We start from the raw sequence: 18,192 nt of genomic DNA on the forward strand, positions 1-18,192 counted from the left end.
GCCAGCGCAGTGTAGTTTCCATCCATCTCCCCAGGCTAATCCCCAATGGCCACCCGGAGCTGAGTGCCCATTCCAAGAAAACTTACTGATGGAAGTATGTAGGACTTGGTGTTTACCACTTGAATCTGGGAAATGGGTGTGGGGAGATTTGAGATACTATTCTCTCTCTTTTCTTCAACTGAAGAAAAGAAAATTCATACATTAATAGATGAGAGAAAAGCAGGTGGACAGCCAGGTGGTGGGCATGGGGTGAGCAGAACCATGCCCTCTTTCCAGATTGCCCCAGCGCTCAGGAAGCAGCAGCAAGTCCGCAGGATGAAGCCCACAGTCCTTCACCTGCGCCTTCTCCCTCCAAGGATGGCGAGGGTGCTGCTCATCTCCTGGACCAGCTGCCTCCTCGTCCTAAACCACGCCTACATCATCCACCGCTGCGAGTTGGCCAAGGTGCTGCATGAGCAGGAGCTGGAAGGCTTTGAGGGCTTCTCCCTGAGTGACTGTGAGTGCCATTTCCTTGGCCCCATTTCTCCTCGTGTGCTCAAACCCTCGGTTTTCTCTCATGTTTCACACTCACAGAGCAGCCCTTTCCTAGATACCTCTTCTAACACTCGGGTTCACCCACCCAGTATGAACTGAGCACTTCTTACGTACCCTCCCTCGGGGTGTGCACACCGCTGAGGAAGAGAGCCACAGTAAGCACACACTAGAGAGAGACAGAAGAGACACAGAGCAGGAGAAACACAAAGTGTCACCTGGTAATTAATGCTTGGAGAATAAGGCAGGATGAGCAAAGCAATGCCATTCTGGGTGAGACACAGGAGAAGGCCTCCCTAAGGAAGTACCATTGAGCAGTACTCAATTTAAGAAATCTCTCATCACCCCAATGTGTGGGAAAGAACATTCCAGCCTGGGCAAGGCCTGTCTCCTTTGGGCTCAGAATTCATGCACAACTGTCCTGCAACGTTTTCTCCTTTTATCTTGCTCTGTATTTCTTAAAGATTTATTTATTTTTCTTGGAAAGGAAGATTTACAGAGAGAATGAGAGGCAACGAGAAAGATTTTCCATCTACTGGTTCACCCCCCAAGTGTCTACAATGGTCAGAGCTGAGCCGATCCAAAGCCAAGAGCCAGGAGCTTCTTCAGGGTCTCCCACACATATGCAGGATCCCAGGGCTTTGGGCCATCCTCTACTGCTTTCCCAGGCCATAAGCAGGGAGCTGGAAGGGGAACACAGCAGCCAGGATACAAACTGATGCCCATATGGGATCCTGGCACATGCAAGGCTAGGACTTTAGTCACTAGGTTACCGTGCCAGGCGCGCTGTGTGGTTTTTGAAGGTGCAGGTCTTCTTTTTAGACTTCAAGTAGCACCTGGCTGTGAGCCAATTGATGCCCTTTGCCCAACTTTGCACAGTTTCTGGTGAATAGTTGGTGCTCAGAGAGTGCAGTGAGCACGGATGGACAGAGGATGGTTGTCAAGTGGCTGGACAGAAGGACAAGAGAAGGCTGTGGCTCTTCTAGCCCTCAAGTCCCATCTAGCTTCCAATTCCCCACTCCCTTTCTCCTCAACTCCATTCTCATTCAACTTGGTCCCCTCAAAGGCCTGACCCTTTTCTCCTCGCCTGACTCTTTTCTCCTCCATTCTAAGGGCTGTGCCTGGCTTTTGTGGAAAGCAAATTCAACACTTCAAAGGTGAATGAAAACGCAGACGGCAGCTATGACTATGGCATCTTCCAAATCAACAGCCACTTTTGGTGCAATGATTATCACAGTCACTCGGAGAACTTATGCAACGAAGACTGTCAAGGTCCGCCCGGGGCGGGCTTCTCTCACACTCACCACCTGGGAATGCTCCGTGGGGGTGGTTCAAGGGATTGGGGGACTCATTTACTTACCAGATGGTTGGACTAGGGATCCAAAGGCCTAGTCAGATGGGAGATTCTGCAGAATCCTGGGGCAGTACCCAGAAAGGCTCTGAATGGCAGCCAGAAGTGGTGGGTCAGCCTCAGCAGCTGACATGGCGTGGGTGCATTTTACAGGTGTCTGATTTCATCCAACTTTCCCAGCAGCAAACCGATTATCCCCACTTTACAGATGAGCACACTGGGGCTCACAGAGAGCGCTGAGTGCCAGGCTGCTGGACTTAAGGCCTTCACTCTAACCACTAAGTAGTCCTGTGTGCAGCTAGTAGTTTCTGCAAAGGACAAGTTGAAAAGGCCCCACGTCAGAGCTCAGCGGAGTCCGTGATTCTGCCCCATGCTGCTCCTTCATGCTCTGGCTAGCACCCTAGGGCCCCTCTGCCTGCCTGAAGAGCCCCCACCCCATTAGACAGCACTTAACTTGGACTCCTGTTTGTTTACCTCCTCCCTCTGGAAGCCTCACCACCACCAGCAGCAGCAACTTTGGGTGAGCCGGCATCTGCCCTGGCTACGAAGAATGCTCCTGAATATGTTCCAGTTTCATTCCTGCCCCCTCCTTGTCCTAGCTCTCCCTCCCGCCAACCTCCAACAACAACTGCAGGGCTGGTTAAGCGGACCCCTGGGAGGGGAGGCTTGGCCTGACTAGAGCTGGTCACGGCCTGCATGGCACGTAGGGCTGTTGTCTGATTCTCGCCTTGGGAATACCCACAAGAGTTCTTCCTTTCAGAAATGCTCAACTCCAACCTGCTCTCATCCATCAACTGCGCCAAGAAGATTGTGTCTGAGCCAAGGGGCATGAAGAACTGGTAAGAAGGACACAGCGGGATTCAGCGAGGGGTCAAATCCCTGAGAAGGAGGGGACAGAGAAAGGCAGCAGGCAGAATCCCGGGCGCTCCCCTGCAACCATCCAGAGGAACGTGGCAGAGTGGTCAGGCTTGGAACTCCTAAGTCACAAGACCTGGGAGATCCGGTTCCTCCTCTGATACCACATTTGATGAAACTCTTTTAGCCACAGTACCAGAAGACGCCACTAGGCAGGAAGTAAGAACCATGTCTTTGTTCTCCGCAGGGTGGAGTGGAGGCTGCACTGTGCGGGCCGCCCACTCTCCTACTGGATAACAGGATGCCACCTGCTCTGAACCATCCCCGGACTCCCGTTTTCACATCTTTCTCCTCTTGCCACCACTTCATCGTCTCCTTGTCATTTCCCACTTACAAATAACACCACCCCGAGCCCCAGGAATAAATAGCTGCCTTGGGGTTCCTCCGTGCTCCCATCAGGCTGGGTCCCCTGGTTTCTGACTGTCATTTGTAAATCAAGTGGACTACAATAAAGATATTTCTATGTTTTGAGGTTTATTAAAACATTTTCTGGGCCCGGTATGATAGTCTAGTGGCTAAAAGTCCATATCATCTACCACTCTCCCACCCCCTGCCACACACATGCAACTCACCAGAATCACCCAGGACAACCGAGGCGGGCGTCTTTTTTTTTTTTTTTAAGAGTTATTTCTTTTTATTGTGAAAGATATAAACAGAGGAGGAGAGGCAGAGAGGAAGATCCTCTGTCCGATAATTCACTGCTTAAGTGACCACAATGGCCAGAGCTGAGCTGATCCGAAGCCAGGAGCCAGGAGCTTCCTGCAGGTCTCCCACTTGGGTGCAGGGTCCCAAGGCTTTGGGCTGTCCTGCTTTCCCAGGGAAGCGGCGCTGCTGGGACACCAACTGGCATTATATGGGATCCTGGAGCGTTCATGGCGAGAACTTTAGCCGCTAGGCCACCGCACTGGGCCCCAACCGGGGGATTCTTAAGGACTTCATCCTGGGCTATGAGTGGCTCGGGGACTCAGGCTGTGAAGTGAAGTGCATTTGGGAAACTCCTCAGGCGTCGTCACCTCCAGGCCGGCGCCGCGGCGGCGTCTCCCACAGGCTCGGCGGGCAGCGCCGGCTTCCGGGGGCTCCGTCGCCTTCCGGCCTGAGGACGACGCCGGCGGACCCAGGACATGGCCGACGTTCTGTGGTGGGCATCCGCCCCGAGGGGCTCCGCAACGCGAGGGCGAAAGGCCAGAGACGCGAGCAACCGAGAGCCCGCCCCGCCCCTCGAACGCGGCGCCCTTCGAAATTCGCGGGCGGCCGTGCGCAGGCGCAGCACGGCTTGTGCCTGCGCCGCGCAGGCGCAGTGGCGAGAGGATGGCAGAGGTGGTACCTTTTGCAGTTCCCACTGAGAGTGACAAAACGTTGCTGGTGTGGGAGCTGAGCTGCGGACTCACGGCCGAGGACTTGCATGTGAGCAGGGCCCGGCTGGAGGGAGGGATAGAGAGGCGCTGAGTCCCGCCTCGGCCGCCGCGCAGCCTCTGCGGAGAGGTCCCTTCCGAGGGTCCGTGGCTGTCGTCTGGCCCTCGCAGAGACCCGGGGAGGCTCCTCTCCACAGCTCGGCGGGTGGTGCCTTCTAGGGCTGTGAGGAGAAAGCTCGCTCGTCAAATGAGAAGGCTTTCGTGGCACCTGGGGGACTGGAGGGAAGGTGCGGTGCACGCTGCGGCTGACTGTGCGTGGGGTCGCCCACAGCGCTCTCTTTTTGCAGCGTTCTCCCGGTTCGGCCTTCTGTATTCAGTCCGGGTCTTCCCCAATGCCGCCGTGGCTGGCCCTGGCTTCTATGCCATCGTCAAGTTTTATTCCGCGAGGGACGCCCGCCGAGCGCAAGCCGCGTGTGACCAGAAGCAGCTCTTCCAGGATGCTCCCGTGAAGGTGGGTGCAAACATCCCAGCTCCGTGGCGTCATGTGCAGAGCTCGGTAACAATCTAGCACCTGTACAGGGCGCTTTCAGCTGCATTGTCATCCCCCCACCCCCTTTGTCAGTTTCAAGATTTATTTGAAAGGCACAGAGAGAGAGAGAGAGATCTTCCATCCGCTGGTTCGCTCCTCAGATGGCCACAATAGCCAGGGCTGGGCCAGACCACTGCCAGGATGGCAGAACTCTGTCCTGGCCTCCCACGCAGGTGGCAGGGGTCCAGGTGGTTGGACCATCATCCACTGCCTTTCCCTGCGCCTTAGCTGGGAGCAACAGAAATTTGAACCAGCTCTTGGGATTTGGATAGCATCTTAGGTCTAGCTTAACCGGCTGTGTCACAACACTGGCCTCTCATTACCAGTTCTTTGGGCAAAGAAACTCAATTGTGAGTAATGAGTGTTAATGGTTTTTGGATACTGTGCCCATGAGCTTTCGTGTCGGGCCCAGGAATTTTATTTTTAATTCTCCCATTTTTTAATCTTTTTTTTTGTGTGTGTGTTGATTACATTGCATTTTGCGACACAGTGTTATAGGCACTAGGATTCCCCCCACCCCTTCCCAAATCCCCCCCATGGTGGATTCCTCCACCTTGTTACATTACCACAGTTCAAATTCAGTTGAGATTCTTTCATTGCAAGCATCTAACAAGCGTAAAGTCCAGCATCTTAATGTCCAGATAAATTCAACGGTTTCTTGGGCAGACCATCTCTGGTCTGAAGGTAGAGCCGGCAGAGTATCATCCCGATCAATTAAAAGCCCCAACATAACATCAGTAACAATTTATAATGTAATGGAATTAGTTGGCATTGTATTAAGTAACCAACATGTTAAAAGAGAAAAAAAAAAGAATGCAAGTTCTGAACCACATCCTATGACTTCTACATTGACATTTCAATTATTCGTTAATATACAACTGGGTTCTATACACCTTAAAATGGCTATAGATTACTATTCAGTTGTCTTATGTTTATTTTAATTTTAGTATTTAGCAGTTTATAGCGTTGAAGCATGATTTTGCTGAACCTGGCTGCTTTTCGGGTAGTCTAACTCTATAACAAGACATACGTCAACAGTTTAGGTGAACGGTTTTAGGAGGGGTGTGCAGAGAAATCTTCAGTACCCTAGTGAGGAGTAACTAATCTTTGTGTCCCACCCAGTTATAAGTGCATCGCCACTGACCATTTCCTGTCTGATTCCAAGCCTTCCTTGTTGTTCTCTCTGTCTGTCTGTTCTAGATTTTTTGTTTGTTACAAGAGAGGGTGGGGACCCAAAGTCGGAACCAGGCAAGGACCAGAGAAAGCTCCTCTCCCTAGTCCAGAGGAAAGTTTACTGTTCTTCTGTTTCTGCGGACCACTCAGTGCTCCTGGTTGTCGTTCTGATGACCTTGGATCCTGCAAGGTTGGGCTTCTTCCATCCCATGTGGTAGATCTAAGTGGGGGGTGGGTGACCTCAGAGTTCTCGGCCTCCAAAGGCACTCCAATTCCCCGTAGTCTCCTTGGCAGTTGAGGACGGCTCAAAGCCTTGGGACCCTGCATATGTGTGGGAGACCTAGAAGAAGAGGTTCCCAGCTTTGGATTGGCGCAGTACCAGCCGTTGTGGTCACTTGGGGAGTGAATCATTGGACAGAAGATCTTCCTCTCTGTCTCTCCTCCTCTCTGTATATCTGCCTTTCCAATAAAAATAAATAAATCTTAAAAAAAAAAAGAGGTTGTTAGGATCACTCCTGATTCCTCCCATATAATTCACTCGTTCTTTCTCTCGTTCTGTCAATAGACTATCAGTGCTGGGTTCTAGAAATGAGAAGAGTGAGGTGTGGTTCACTAGTTACTTAAAGAGTTTATCAACTAGTGATAGGGTATATACATAAACAAATCAGTCAGGAATTAGTAAGACTGTCTTATATTATTTGAATTTTTGTGACTATATGAAGGCCTTCAAAAAGTTCATGGAAAATGCCTATTTGAAAAAAGAAAAATTAGGTGTGGGTTTTGGCACAGTAGCCTAGCATCTAAAGTCCTCACGTTCAACGTGTAGGGATCTCATATGGGCACCGGTTCATATTCTTGCAGCCCCACTTCCCATCCAGCTCCCTGTTTGTAGCCTGGGAAAGCAGTTGAGGATGGCCCAAAGCCTTGGGACCCTGCACCCGTGTGGGAGACCTGGAAGAACTCTGGGCTCTTAGCTTCGGATCGGCGCAGCACTGGCCGTTGTGGTCACTTGGGGAGTGACTCATTGGAAGGAGTATCTTCCTCTCCGTCTCTCCTCTCTCTATATATCTGACTTTGCAATAAAAAGATAAATCTTTAAAAATAATTTTTTTTAAACTGGAGCCTATGTGGCATAGTAAGAAGAGCCTCTTTCTAGGATGCCAGCATCCCATAAGGGTGTTGGTTCAATTCACAGCTCCTCCACTTCCAATCCAGTGCTGTACTTGGGAAAGGAGCAGAAAATGGCCCCAGCTTCCGGACCCCTGTACCCATGTGGGAGACCCAGAAGAAGCCCCTGACTCCTGGCTTTGTTGCAGCCATTTGGAGAGTGAACCAGTAGATGGAAGATTCTCTTTCTCTCTCTTCCTCTCCTTCCTTCTCCCTCTGTGTGTGTGAGTGTGTGTGTGTGTGTGACATCCTTTCTTTCTGTACCTCTTTCAAATGGATAAATAAATCTTGAGGGGGGCGGTTTTTGTACCAGTGTAAACTGTACTAGCTTCTTACAGCTCATTCAAAACAACTGTAGTCTGAAGCACCAAGAGGATAAGACACCAGTTTGAAAAGAGCTTGTATCAGAGGAACATAATTCTGTTAACATGGAGGCAAAAACAAATATACAACTATAGTGGAGCTTGGGTGGAAGCATGGTGTCATACTAATGCTTTAAGTGGTGCCCAAAGCACCAGCAGTTTACAAATGAATAAGCCCTTTTTTTGAAGAAGGGATAAGATGATGTTGAAAATGAAGCCTGCAGTGGCAGAGCATCCACAGCAGTTTGGGACGAAGAGACTGATCTTGTTCCTGCCTTAACTGAAGACTGACCATGAACAGAAAAAGCAGTGCCAGTGCTACCAACACCTCAGCTGGTTGTTAGATGTCTAACTGAAAAGTCAAAGTGGAGCAATCTTTCTTGATGGATGCTAATGCTGCTGTGGCCTTAGGCTGATGAACAGGGCTTTCAATGGAAATTTTCAACAACTGGAATCAAAATTCTACATCATTTCTTAGAAAAATTGTGAAAAGAGCTGAGACGTTGCTTTACTAGTATGATCCTGAAGACAAAGCATGACCAAAACAATGGCTACCAAGAGGTGGATATGATCCAGTGGAGGCAAAACTATGACAGTCAAATGTTGGTCATGAAACATACTTCAGGGGCCGCCATTGGGCATTCTTCTGGAAGGAACATTTCAAGTTTAAAAGTCCCTGGGGGGGGCCTAGTGCGATAACCTAGTGGCTAAATCCTTAACTTGTGTCTGCCAGGATCCTATATGGGCTCCAATTTGTATTCCAGCTGCCCCACTTCCTGTCTAGCTCCCGACTTGTGGCCTGGAAGGATGGCAGAGGATGGGCCAAGGCTTGGGACCCTGCACCCTTGTGAGAGACCCAGAGGAGTCTCCTTGCTTCGGATCAGCTCAGCTCCAGCCGTTATGGCCACTTAGAGAGTGAACCGACAAGATGGAAGATCTTTCCCTCTGTCTCTTCTTCTCTCTGTAAGTCTGCCTTTCCAATAAAAAAATAAATCTTAAAAAAATAAGTCCCTAGGGCAATGACCACGTGAAAAGAGTGGATGTTCCTTGCTGCATCCAGCAAATGATTTGAAAGAATAACAACATAGAAAATAAAGAAGCCAATTCGGATTAAATTTTTCTGAGTGGGAACTCAGGGGATACTTTGTCCATTGAGGATAAAGAGGCCCTGAAGTGTGGTTTTTCCAAGTTTTTATTATCAGCAATGACATAAGCAATCAATCATCGACAATGGGCAGTTTCATGAAAAGCAAGATCTGATGATGATGACGTTTAAATATCGTAAAACAAAGAACAATAGAGTTTCAGTGTTTACATGAACATATTTTTAATACCGGTATGATTGATTACTGAGAAACTTGTGACCAGGGTAACAATCATAATAGTGGGAAATTTTGAGGGGCTGTGTTATTGTCAACTAACCATTAACCAAGGCTCTTGACATGTTTACTGGGGCTCCTAGTACTGCCTGTGTGGCTTCAACATGCATGCCAACCTGACCTTTGCTACTGTTAGCATTATACACTTGACTGCCTGCCTTTGTGGCCCAGCCAAATGTGCTTCATTTAATAACCTCAGTGGTGTGGTGAAATTTTAATATTTAACATAGGGGATGCAGTGAAATCCGAGAGAAAGCTAGGCCTTTGTTCGTTCAGTGCTGTGGTAGCCCCCAGTGCTTGCCTTCACCCGGTCTTACTTTAATGCAGGGAGTTGGTTCTGCTGACAGATGCTGGGTTTCCCTGATAATTCTGCGAGGCAACCTGGCCATCTTGTTTTCAAGTCTGGCCTCTGTTCTCGTCACCAGCTCCACTCACCTCACACCAGTAGTCTTTATATGTACACTAAACATTTATTTTATTTTATTTTACTTTACTGGAAAGCCAGACTTACAGAGAAAAAGGTTATCTGCTGGTTCACTCCCCAAGCGGCCACAATGGGCAGAGCTGAGTTGAGCCAATCCAAAGCCAGGAGTCAGGAATTTCTTCCAGACCTCCAACACAGGTGCAAGGTCCCAAGGCTTTAGGCCATCCTCTGCTGCCTTTCCTGGCCACTAGCAGGGAGCTGGATGGGAAGCAGAGCTGCCAGGATTAGAACCGGTGCCCATATGGGATTCCTGCGCATTCAAGGCAAGGACTTTAGCCACTAGGCCACTGTGTTGGGCCCACACTATGCTTTTTAAAGATTTATTTTTATTATTTTGTTATTGGAAAGGCGGATGTACAGAGAGGAGAGACAGAGAGGAAGATCTTCCGTCCGATGATTCACTCCCCAAGTGAGCACAACGGGTCGATACTACGCCAATCCGAAGCCAGGAGCCTCTTCTGGGTCTCCCACGCGGGTGCAGGTTCCCAAAGCTTTGGGCCGTCCTCGACTGCCTTCCCAGGCCACAAGCAGGGAGCTGGAAGGGAAGCGGGGCTGCCGGGATTAGAACCGGCGCCCATATGGGATCCCGGGCGTGCAAGGCAAGGACCTTTAACCACTTGCGCCACCGCGCCGGGCCCACACACTATGCTTTTTAAACATGAAAGACATTTATGAAAGAATGAGTGATGTACAAAATCCAAAGTGTAATATAGAGAATTCACGCTTGCATTCTCCAGCAAGCTTGTTCATGCCCATGAACCTGTAACACTGAGCTGCTTGTAACCATCACAGAGGTCAGTACTTAGGGCTGGGGGCCTCACAACTGCTGTCTGTGCAGTTCCTAAGCAGGGTCTGCCAGACAGGAGGGCAGATCTAGCCTTGCCCCTTTGCTCACCCATTGTCCTAGTGTTCGCCTCTGAAGGGCTCCCCTCGTAGTTTTTTCTTTCTTTTCTCTCTCTCTCTCTTTTTTTTTTTTTTTTTTTTTTTTTTTTTAAGATTTATTTGTTTTTATTGCAAAGTCAGATATAGACGGAGGAGAAGAGACAGAGAGGAAGATCTTTCATCTGCTGGTTCATTCCTGAAATGGCACAATGGCTAGAGGTGAGGTGATCAGAAAGCCAGGAGCCAAGGGTGTCTTCTAGGTCTCCCACACAGGATCCCAAGGCTTTGGGCCATCTTCCACTGCTTTCCCAGGCCACAAGCAGGGAGCTGGATGGGAACTGGAGCAGCTGGGACACGAACCGGTGCCGATATGGGATCCTGGCATGTGCTAGAGGAGGACTTTAGCCGCTAGGCTACCGTGTCAGGTCCCCCCCAGCCATATTCATAATCACTGCTTACAACCAGAGGTCAACGAAGCTTTCTGCTTTTTCAGTATTCCTGAAAATGACACAGAAAAATACCATGCTTTAAAATATTTACTTAGGGTTTGCTGTGAATGTGGTGCTTAAAATGTTCTACCCCCGTTGGTCTTCACGAACGCTCTATGAAATCAGTATTGATGAATCTCATGACTATCCAAAATGAAATCTTTGGCAGGCTGTGATATTTGTTGGTCTCTTTTTGTGACTTTAGGTTCGTCTTGGCACCAGACACAAGGCAGTTCCACATCAGACCCTTGCCCTCAATAGCTCCCGATGCCAAGAACTGGCAAATTACTACTTTGGTTTCAATGGTTGGTCAAAAAGGATCCTCAAGGTAAGCCCTGTAGCTTTCCTGTGACTGGTCGCCCTCTGCTTCTGTGTTACAGTTCTGGCTCTTAACCAGAATGTCAGAACAGGGCGTTAACAGGAGACAGGAGAGGCCTCTGCCTTTAGGGTAACTGGGTCTGCATGTGACGGATTAGCCTACCTCCCAAAAGTAATTGCAGTTGTAATCATTTGGATGGTGGTACTTACAATTTGTGCGACATGTAATACATTGTCTATAGCAGGTAATTCAGAGGTGAATCTTACTTGATTTTGAACCAGTAGTGTTGTGGGTGAGAAGGGTGTGATTTTTCTGCTCCAGGTCCTGTCTTGCACAAAGATAGACATTCTGAGTGCTGACACAAATTCCTTTTTTTTTTTTTTAAGATTCGTTTTTATTGGAGAGTCATTTACAGATTGAAGGAGAGACAGAGAGAAAGGTCTTCCATGTGCTGGTTCACTCCCCAAGTAGCTGCAATGGCCGTAGCTGAGCCAATCCAAAGCCTGGAGCCTGGAGCTTCTTCTGGGTCTCCCATGTGGGTACAGGGTCCCAAGGCCTTGGGCCGTCCTCGACTGCTTTCCCTGGCCACAAGCAGGGAGCTGGATGGAAAGTGGAGCAGCCAGAATACGAATCAGAACCAAATGGGATCCCTGGCATGCAAGGGGAGGGCTTTAGCCACTAGGCTACTGCATCAGCCCCTGACCCAAATTCTAAGTGTGCAACATGATAAAATGTATTTAAAAGGTGAGAAAGTGAGCACACACACATAAGCATGGTTTGTGCCACACACAGAAATATCCATCATGACTGGGGATTTGCCTGAAAGGAGAAGGGTGGGGAGGGGAGGTGGAAAGGACTCCTGGCACCCTCTAAGCTGTAGTCTGTGATGAAAAAGTGATCCTCTCCCAATTGCTGGTCTTCTTTATGAGTTTGGGGAGGTGGTTCAGGTTTGAAGCCTCCTGGGAAGTATATGGCACGTCCACAAGTTGGAGTTTGATTTTTGTGGCTTCTTCTTAGATCTGGGGTGAAGCAGATGCATCCTGGGAAAGGGGTGTTTGGATTGACAAGTGGGAGAATCGAACTGCACACGGGTTGGGGGTGGTGGGCATGGCTTCAAGTTACCTCTGACTCCCTGCCACCTGCCTCACTGTCCGCCTGGCCCACACGAGGACACTTCTAATGTTAATTGGTATTACTGGAGTTGAAGTTTTATTTCTAACCACAATACATTTTGAAGTTAACGTAAGATCCTAGGAAACCCCTTTAATGTAACAATTCTAACAGCTTCAGGAGCTTTCTGACCTTGAAGAAAGGGAAAATGAAGATACAGCAGGCCAACATGCAAAGCAAAGCTTGAAGTTCTTCTGTGCTTTGGAAGTGGTGTTGCCCGCATATGAGTGCAGGAGTCTTGGAGTTGGCGTGGCAGAGGAGGCCCTGGACGCGCTGCAAGAGGAGGGTCTGTTCTCACTGCCAGGGCAGCAGGGTGGGGGGAGGATCTTTTTTCTCTTTCTTTCTTTTTTTTTTTTTTTTTAAGATATATCTATTTTTAAAGGAAAGGGAGATGTACAGAGAGAAAGATCTTCCATCCGCTGGTTAACTCTAAGCAGATACAATGGCCAGAGCTGAACCAATCCAAAGCCAGGAGCGTGGAGCCTCTTCTGGTCTCCCACGGGGTCCCCAGGCTTTGGACCATCTTCTGCTGCTTTCCCACTCCACAAGTAGGAACCTGGATGAGCAGCCGGGACTAGAATCTGCACCCATATGGGATCTTGGCATGTGCAAGGCCAAATCTTTAGCCACTAGGCTACCATACCAGACCCTTTTTTCTCTTTCTAAAACTCATCTTTGGGCTAGCATTGTGCACAGTGCAACTTGCAACACCAAAATCTCATAGCAGAGCACCTATTTGGATCCTGGCTGTTCTACTTCCCATCCAGTTCCCTGCTAATGTGCCTCAAATGTTTGAGTATCTGCCACCAGCTGGAAGACCAGGGTAGGATTCCTGCCTCCTGGCTTAAGCTTGGCCTAGACCTAAGGAGTGGACCAGTAAATGAAAGATATCTCTCTCTCTCCTTATCTGCTTCTCTCACTCTCCCTCTCTCACTTGCTCCCCTCACCCAATCTCTCTGTCACTGTGCCTTTCAACAAAGTGAAAAAAATCTTTTCTAAAAAAAAGATCCGTTTTTTTTCCAGCCCAAAGTCGGGACCTGGCACCCACAAGGGAGACCCAGAAGAAGCTCGTGGCTCCTGACTTCAAATCAGCTCAGCTCCAGCTGTTGCAGCCACTTAGGGAGTGAACCAGTGGATGGATCTTTCTGTCCCTCCTTTATGTAAATCTAATGTTCCAATAAAAATAAATAAATCTTTAAAAAATCCATTTTTTCAGAGCCATGTCACCCTCCCTAATAAAAGTATGGGGAGGTTTTTACCTTGGGCAGTATCTCACAGAACCTTAAAATTTTAAATTCTTTTTTTTTTTAATATTTATTTTTATTTTAAAGGCAGTTTTACAGAAAGAGAAGGAGAGACAAAGATCTTCCATTCATTGGTCACTCCCCAGATGGCTGCAATGACCAGAGCTGAGCTGGACTGAAGCCAGGAACCTGGAGCTTCTTCCAGGTTTCCCACATGAGTGCAGGGACCCAACTTGTAGTGGTTTTTTATTTGAAAGGCAGAGTTACACAGAGAGAAGGAGAGATACAGATCTTCTATCCATTGATTCATTCCCCAGATAGCCGCAGTGGCTAGAACCGGACTGATCTGAAGACAGAACCCTCTTCCAAGTCTCCCACACGAGTTCAGGGGCCCAAGCCCTTGGACGTCTTCTGCTGTTTTTCAGGTGTACATTAACAGGGAGCTAGATTGGGATGGGAGCAGTGGGACTCCAACTGGTGCCAATATAGAAAACCAGCTCTATGGATGAAGGATTTACTTCCTATGCCACAGCACTGGCCCCAAATTTAAAATCTTGAACTGATCGCCTGCAGAGAAGCTTAGAAAGGGGTGAGAAATACTATTTTCCAAGTTTTTGGTTGGGAATTTTCTTAAACTCTGGTATAAACTTTCAGTTCAGTATTCACAGAAGGGTGTGAGTGGAACGTGTCAAATGTGTGCACCTAGAAAGTCTTCCCCATGGACCCCAAGTGTGCTCCAGAATCCATATCCCTGGGTTTCAAGCCAGGTGCAGGGCTGATAGCAAAGGGATAAAGTGGGCTCCAGGCCATGCCAGGCAGCACACGTGCACTTTCAGTCTTTGATGCCTGGTGGGGAGGGTCTGGGAGTGATGTGGCTTCAATTCATCAGTTTGAAGTCTGTGGGTGATGATGTGAGAGACTTGGGGGCCAGGTGCCCCTCTTAGAGCTCCCTTCCACTCTTGTGCACCAGGAACTGTTGTGGGCTAAGGAGTTGACTACCACTCGTTAAGCCGAGCACTACAGGGAGTGGGCTTGGGGCTAGAAGCATCTTGTCTTGGCTGTATCCAGTATGCACTAATGAGGGTGTGGGGTAAAGAGTAAACAAGTAAGTGAAAGGTCAAGAGAGGAGACACTAAAGGGAGGCCTTGGAGAAGGACTGAAGAGAGACTTCCACCATCACTGGTCTCCTGTCAATGCCTCATCCCTCAGATCCTCGCCGTGTCCACGTTACTGGCTCTGCTGGCCGGAGCAAGGAACTTGTAGGATAGATGGAAAGAACAATCATGGGCCCTCCCGGGATGTGCCTGCAACAGGGCTGCTTATTCTGTTCCTTGTGTCACTAAGATGAGGACGTGAGAACTGTGGATCTGTTTGTATTGTCTAAACCTCAAATGACTCCCACACATCCAGACCTGCTGCACTCACTTGTGCTTGGATCTAGGCTCCCTGTTGGTGCTTATGAAGCGGAAGACAGCCCAGAACCTGGCCATCCAGAAGGCTTTGTCGAATGCTTTCCAGAAACTGTCAATTGTGGTTTTAGGTAAGACTTCTTTTTTAAAAAATATTTTTAATATTAATATTTTTTATTTTTTATACAAAAGGCATATTTTTACAGTGAGGAGACATAGAGAAAGATCTTCTATCTGATGATCCACTTGCCACATGGCCTCAAAATCAAAGCTGAGCCAATCTGAAGCCAAGAACCAGGAACTTCTTTCAGGTCTCTCACATGGATGCAGGGTCCCAAGGCCTTGGGACATCCTCTGCTGCTTTCCCAGGCCACAAGCAGGGAGTTGTGATAGGAAGTGGAACAGCCGGGACATGAACCAATGTCCATATGGATGCTGGCACTTGCAAACAGAGGATTAGCCAGTTGAGCCATCGTGCTGGCCCCACAACTTGCTTGATTGTCCTCAAAATACTTCTTCTTCAGTGAGCAGATAAACTCATTTTGAAAAGTTAATTGACTAAAAATATGGATCTTAGATACTCTGTGTTACATCCTTATTTACTAAGCTCTTTTATAGCATTGTTCTCAAATTAGTGACATTGTGAGAAAAATGACTTGTAACTGCCATTGCCCTACTTTAGAATGCTGACTGATTTACCTCAGCTCACACTGAACGTGTTTGAGCCAGCTCTTGTTTCCCAGTCATCTGCCTGCCATACAGAATAACTGTCAGCTTTGGGTACCTAGATATGAATCCTAACTCTGCCTCTTAGATTTTTTTATACAATTTTGGATTTTTCAGCCATGGAGATTTGAAGATATCTAATATCTCGAAGCTATAATCTCTTTGTAAAACAGGGCTAGCACTTTAGCCTAGCTTTTAAAATGAGATGATGAATGTAAACAGCTTCTAACTATGGCTTCAGGGTAAACAGATAGTATGTGTTAACTCTTACCACTGCTGCTTTCTCTGAACAAATGGATAGATAAATTCTGCTGAGGCCAGAATTTGTCTCTGAATGAAGAATTCTGTTTCAGTCTGTTTCTGACATGGATATTGGCAAATACAATTCTCCTCTTCTGCTGCTCTCCTGTGAGCCTTGGACGTGGTCCTGCCGTTGACTGAGATCTCTGCTGGGTACTACAGTGGTGGGAATGGTACAGGCTGCACCTGGCAGAAACTGAATCTCTTTCATGGAGTTCTGGAATAGTTCTCTGCTGCTTCACAGCCCTGTCTCTCCTCTCTGTATATCTGCCTTTCCAATAAAAATAAAGTAAATCTTAAAAAAAATACTCTAAAAATAATTAAGGGAAAGCAAGGATAGACAGGAAAGGGAGAGGGAGGGAGGAAGCAAGGATAGATATCTGACTTCTGGGAAGCTACTTGGATTTCCTCATCTGTCAGACAGATAATTATACCTATAGATATTTGTGGTTTTTAAAGATTTGTTTATTTTTATTTTTTCTTAATATTTATTTTTGTTTGAAAGGGAAGATATACAGAGAGGAGGAGAGACAGGGAGGAAAATCTTCCATCCAATGGTTCACTCCCCAAGCAGCTGCAATGGCTGGAGCTGAGCCAATCTGGAACCAGGGGCCAGGAGCTTCTTCTAGGTCTCCCACACAGGTGCAGGGTCCCAAGGCTTTGGGCCGTCCTCCACTGCTTTCCCAGGCCACAAGCAGGGAGCTGGATGGGAAGCAGAGCTGCTGGGATTAGAACCAGTGACCACATGGGATCCCAGTGAGTGCAAGGGGAGAAACATTAGCGGCTAGGTACTGCTGGGCCCTGATTCTCACCTAATATTATTTAACCACATTTTCGCTACATTTAAAAATGCCCATGTAATTGTTTCTTAGTTTCTATCTAAAATTACTAAGTTCTTTGACCCAAACATAGTTGATACATCATACATTTTTTTAAAGATTTATTTTTTTTATTCTTATTACAAAGTCAGATATACAGAGAGGAAGATCTTCCGATGATTCACTCCCCAAGTGACCGCAACGGCCGGTACTGTGCTGCTAATCGAAAGCCGGGAACCAGGAACCTCTTTCTGGGTCTCCCACATGGGTACAGGGTCCCAAGGCTTTGGGCCATCCTTGACTGCTTTCCCAGGCCACAAGCAGGGAGCTGGATGGAAATTGGAGCTGCTGGGATTAGAACCGGTGCCCATATAGGATCCTGGCGCGTTCAAGGCAAGGACTTTAGCCACTAGGCCACGCCACCGGGCGATACATCATACATTTTTTAAAAGTTAAAACTTAGGTGTAAGATGAGGAAATTTCTAGGAAAATGCTATTGCTGATTTTGTAAATCGAAAGGTCTCATTATTGAGGGCTGCAGTTATATGAAGGAGGTTTAAAAGCAAGAAAAGCTCTGGGGCTGGTGTTGTGGCAAGGAGTTAAAGCTGCCTATGACACTGCATCCCGGAGAGGTACAGGTTCGTGTCCCAGCTGCTCCACTTCTGATCAGCTCCCTGCACCTGGCCTGTGAGAACAGCAAAAGATGGCCCAAGTGCTTGAGCCACAGCCACGGTGTTAGAGACCCGTATGAAATTCTTGGCTGCTGGCTAAACCCTGACCAGTACAGCCAGTTAGGGAATGAACAAACAGGTGGAAGATCTCTCTTTGTCTCTCCCTCTCTCTCTCTCTGTAACTGCCTTTCAAATAAATAAATAAAATTTAAAAAGCAAAACACTGAATCGGTTCTTGTTCACTTTATTTCAGAAAGTGGTAAAATAGCTGTGGAGTACAGACCCAGTGAAGAGCTCATAGATACCGGAAGTGAAGAAGAATTACAGAATTTAATTCAAGTATGCGAAGATGAGAGTTCAAGGGTTACATAGCCCTGTCTGCTACAGCCCCACCTTGCACTGCCTACAGCACCACCTCCCCCTCCACTTCACCCCACCCCCTATTCCTTGCAGTGTAAAACCACAGCTCCCCCCAAAATAAACATGCCTGCCATCTGTGTCTCCCCACTGTGACCTTAAGCTCAGGATAAAGTCATTTTCATAAAATTACCATATTGGCACAAGCAGTCTGACTGGATAATCCGACCAGGTTTCCATCAGACACGTCTGCAGTTTCAGGCAAACCTGAGTAGTGATGGGCTCATTGCTTCTAAGATCCCTGGACTCTTCTGGAAGGTGCCACGTAGGCAGAGGGGTTATGTTTGAGTTCCATCGATAGCTTCCATACTATTTTGTCATTTGATATAATTGACTTAAAACTTTATTTTATTACAGGGTTAACTAACATCTGGGGTTTGTTCTAACTTGACTGTGTCTTCTGATTGCTTGTGATTTTTTTTTTAATTGTCCCTTTCCTTTTCAT

At 47.8% G+C, this 18,192-nt stretch overlaps 2 protein-coding genes across 3 annotated transcripts; both read left to right on the plus strand.

Moving 5' to 3' along the window:
* Positions 1 to 283: 283 nt before the first annotated feature.
* Positions 284 to 3,264, plus strand: LYZL6 (lysozyme like 6). Its single transcript, XM_040989187.1, has 4 exons — positions 284 to 496; positions 1,645 to 1,803; positions 2,643 to 2,721; positions 2,985 to 3,264. The coding sequence occupies exons 1-4, from the start codon at positions 316 to 318 to the stop codon at positions 3,052 to 3,054; spliced, it is 489 nt and encodes a 162-aa protein (XP_040845121.1). The 5' UTR covers positions 284 to 315; the 3' UTR covers positions 3,055 to 3,264.
* An 841-nt stretch (positions 3,265 to 4,105) lies between these two features.
* RDM1 (RAD52 motif containing 1) lies at positions 4,106 to 17,824 on the plus strand. 2 transcript variants are annotated; one of them, XM_040989184.1, is made up of 6 exons: positions 4,106 to 4,201; positions 4,481 to 4,660; positions 10,879 to 11,001; positions 12,277 to 12,448; positions 14,848 to 14,946; positions 17,584 to 17,824. In XM_040989184.1, the coding sequence occupies exons 1-6, from the start codon at positions 4,106 to 4,108 to the stop codon at positions 17,700 to 17,702; spliced, it is 789 nt and encodes a 262-aa protein (XP_040845118.1). In that variant the 3' UTR covers positions 17,703 to 17,824. The 2 variants fall into 2 exon arrangements, with proteins under 2 accessions (XP_040845118.1, XP_040845119.1); XM_040989185.1 differs by lacking the exon at positions 14,848 to 14,946 and having other exon boundaries at positions 17,584 to 17,817.
* Positions 17,825 to 18,192: the final 368 nt, after the last annotated feature.

The sequence above is a fragment of the Ochotona curzoniae genome, unplaced genomic scaffold, assembly GCF_017591425.1.
Source record: "Ochotona curzoniae isolate NIBS_2020 unplaced genomic scaffold, NIBS_Ocur_1.0 contig_520, whole genome shotgun sequence".
Classification (NCBI taxonomy): domain Eukaryota; kingdom Metazoa; phylum Chordata; class Mammalia; order Lagomorpha; family Ochotonidae; genus Ochotona; species Ochotona curzoniae.

Coding starts and splice junctions, on each gene's coding strand:
- RDM1 (XM_040989184.1), top strand. CDS start 4,106: ATGGCAGAGGTGGTACCTTTTGCAGTTCCCACTGAGAGTGACAAAACG. Junction 4,202..4,480: donor TCACGGCCGAGGACTTGCAT/GTGAGCAGGGCC, acceptor GGTCGCCCACAG/CGCTCTCTTTTTGCAGCGTT. Junction 12,449..14,847: donor GGACGCGCTGCAAGAGGAGG/GTCTGTTCTCAC, acceptor GCTTGGATCTAG/GCTCCCTGTTGGTGCTTATG.
- LYZL6 (XM_040989187.1), top strand. CDS start 316: ATGAAGCCCACAGTCCTTCACCTGCGCCTTCTCCCTCCAAGGATGGCG. Junction 497..1,644: donor GGGCTTCTCCCTGAGTGACT/GTGAGTGCCATT, acceptor CTCCATTCTAAG/GGCTGTGCCTGGCTTTTGTG. Junction 1,804..2,642: donor ATGCAACGAAGACTGTCAAG/GTCCGCCCGGGG, acceptor TCTTCCTTTCAG/AAATGCTCAACTCCAACCTG.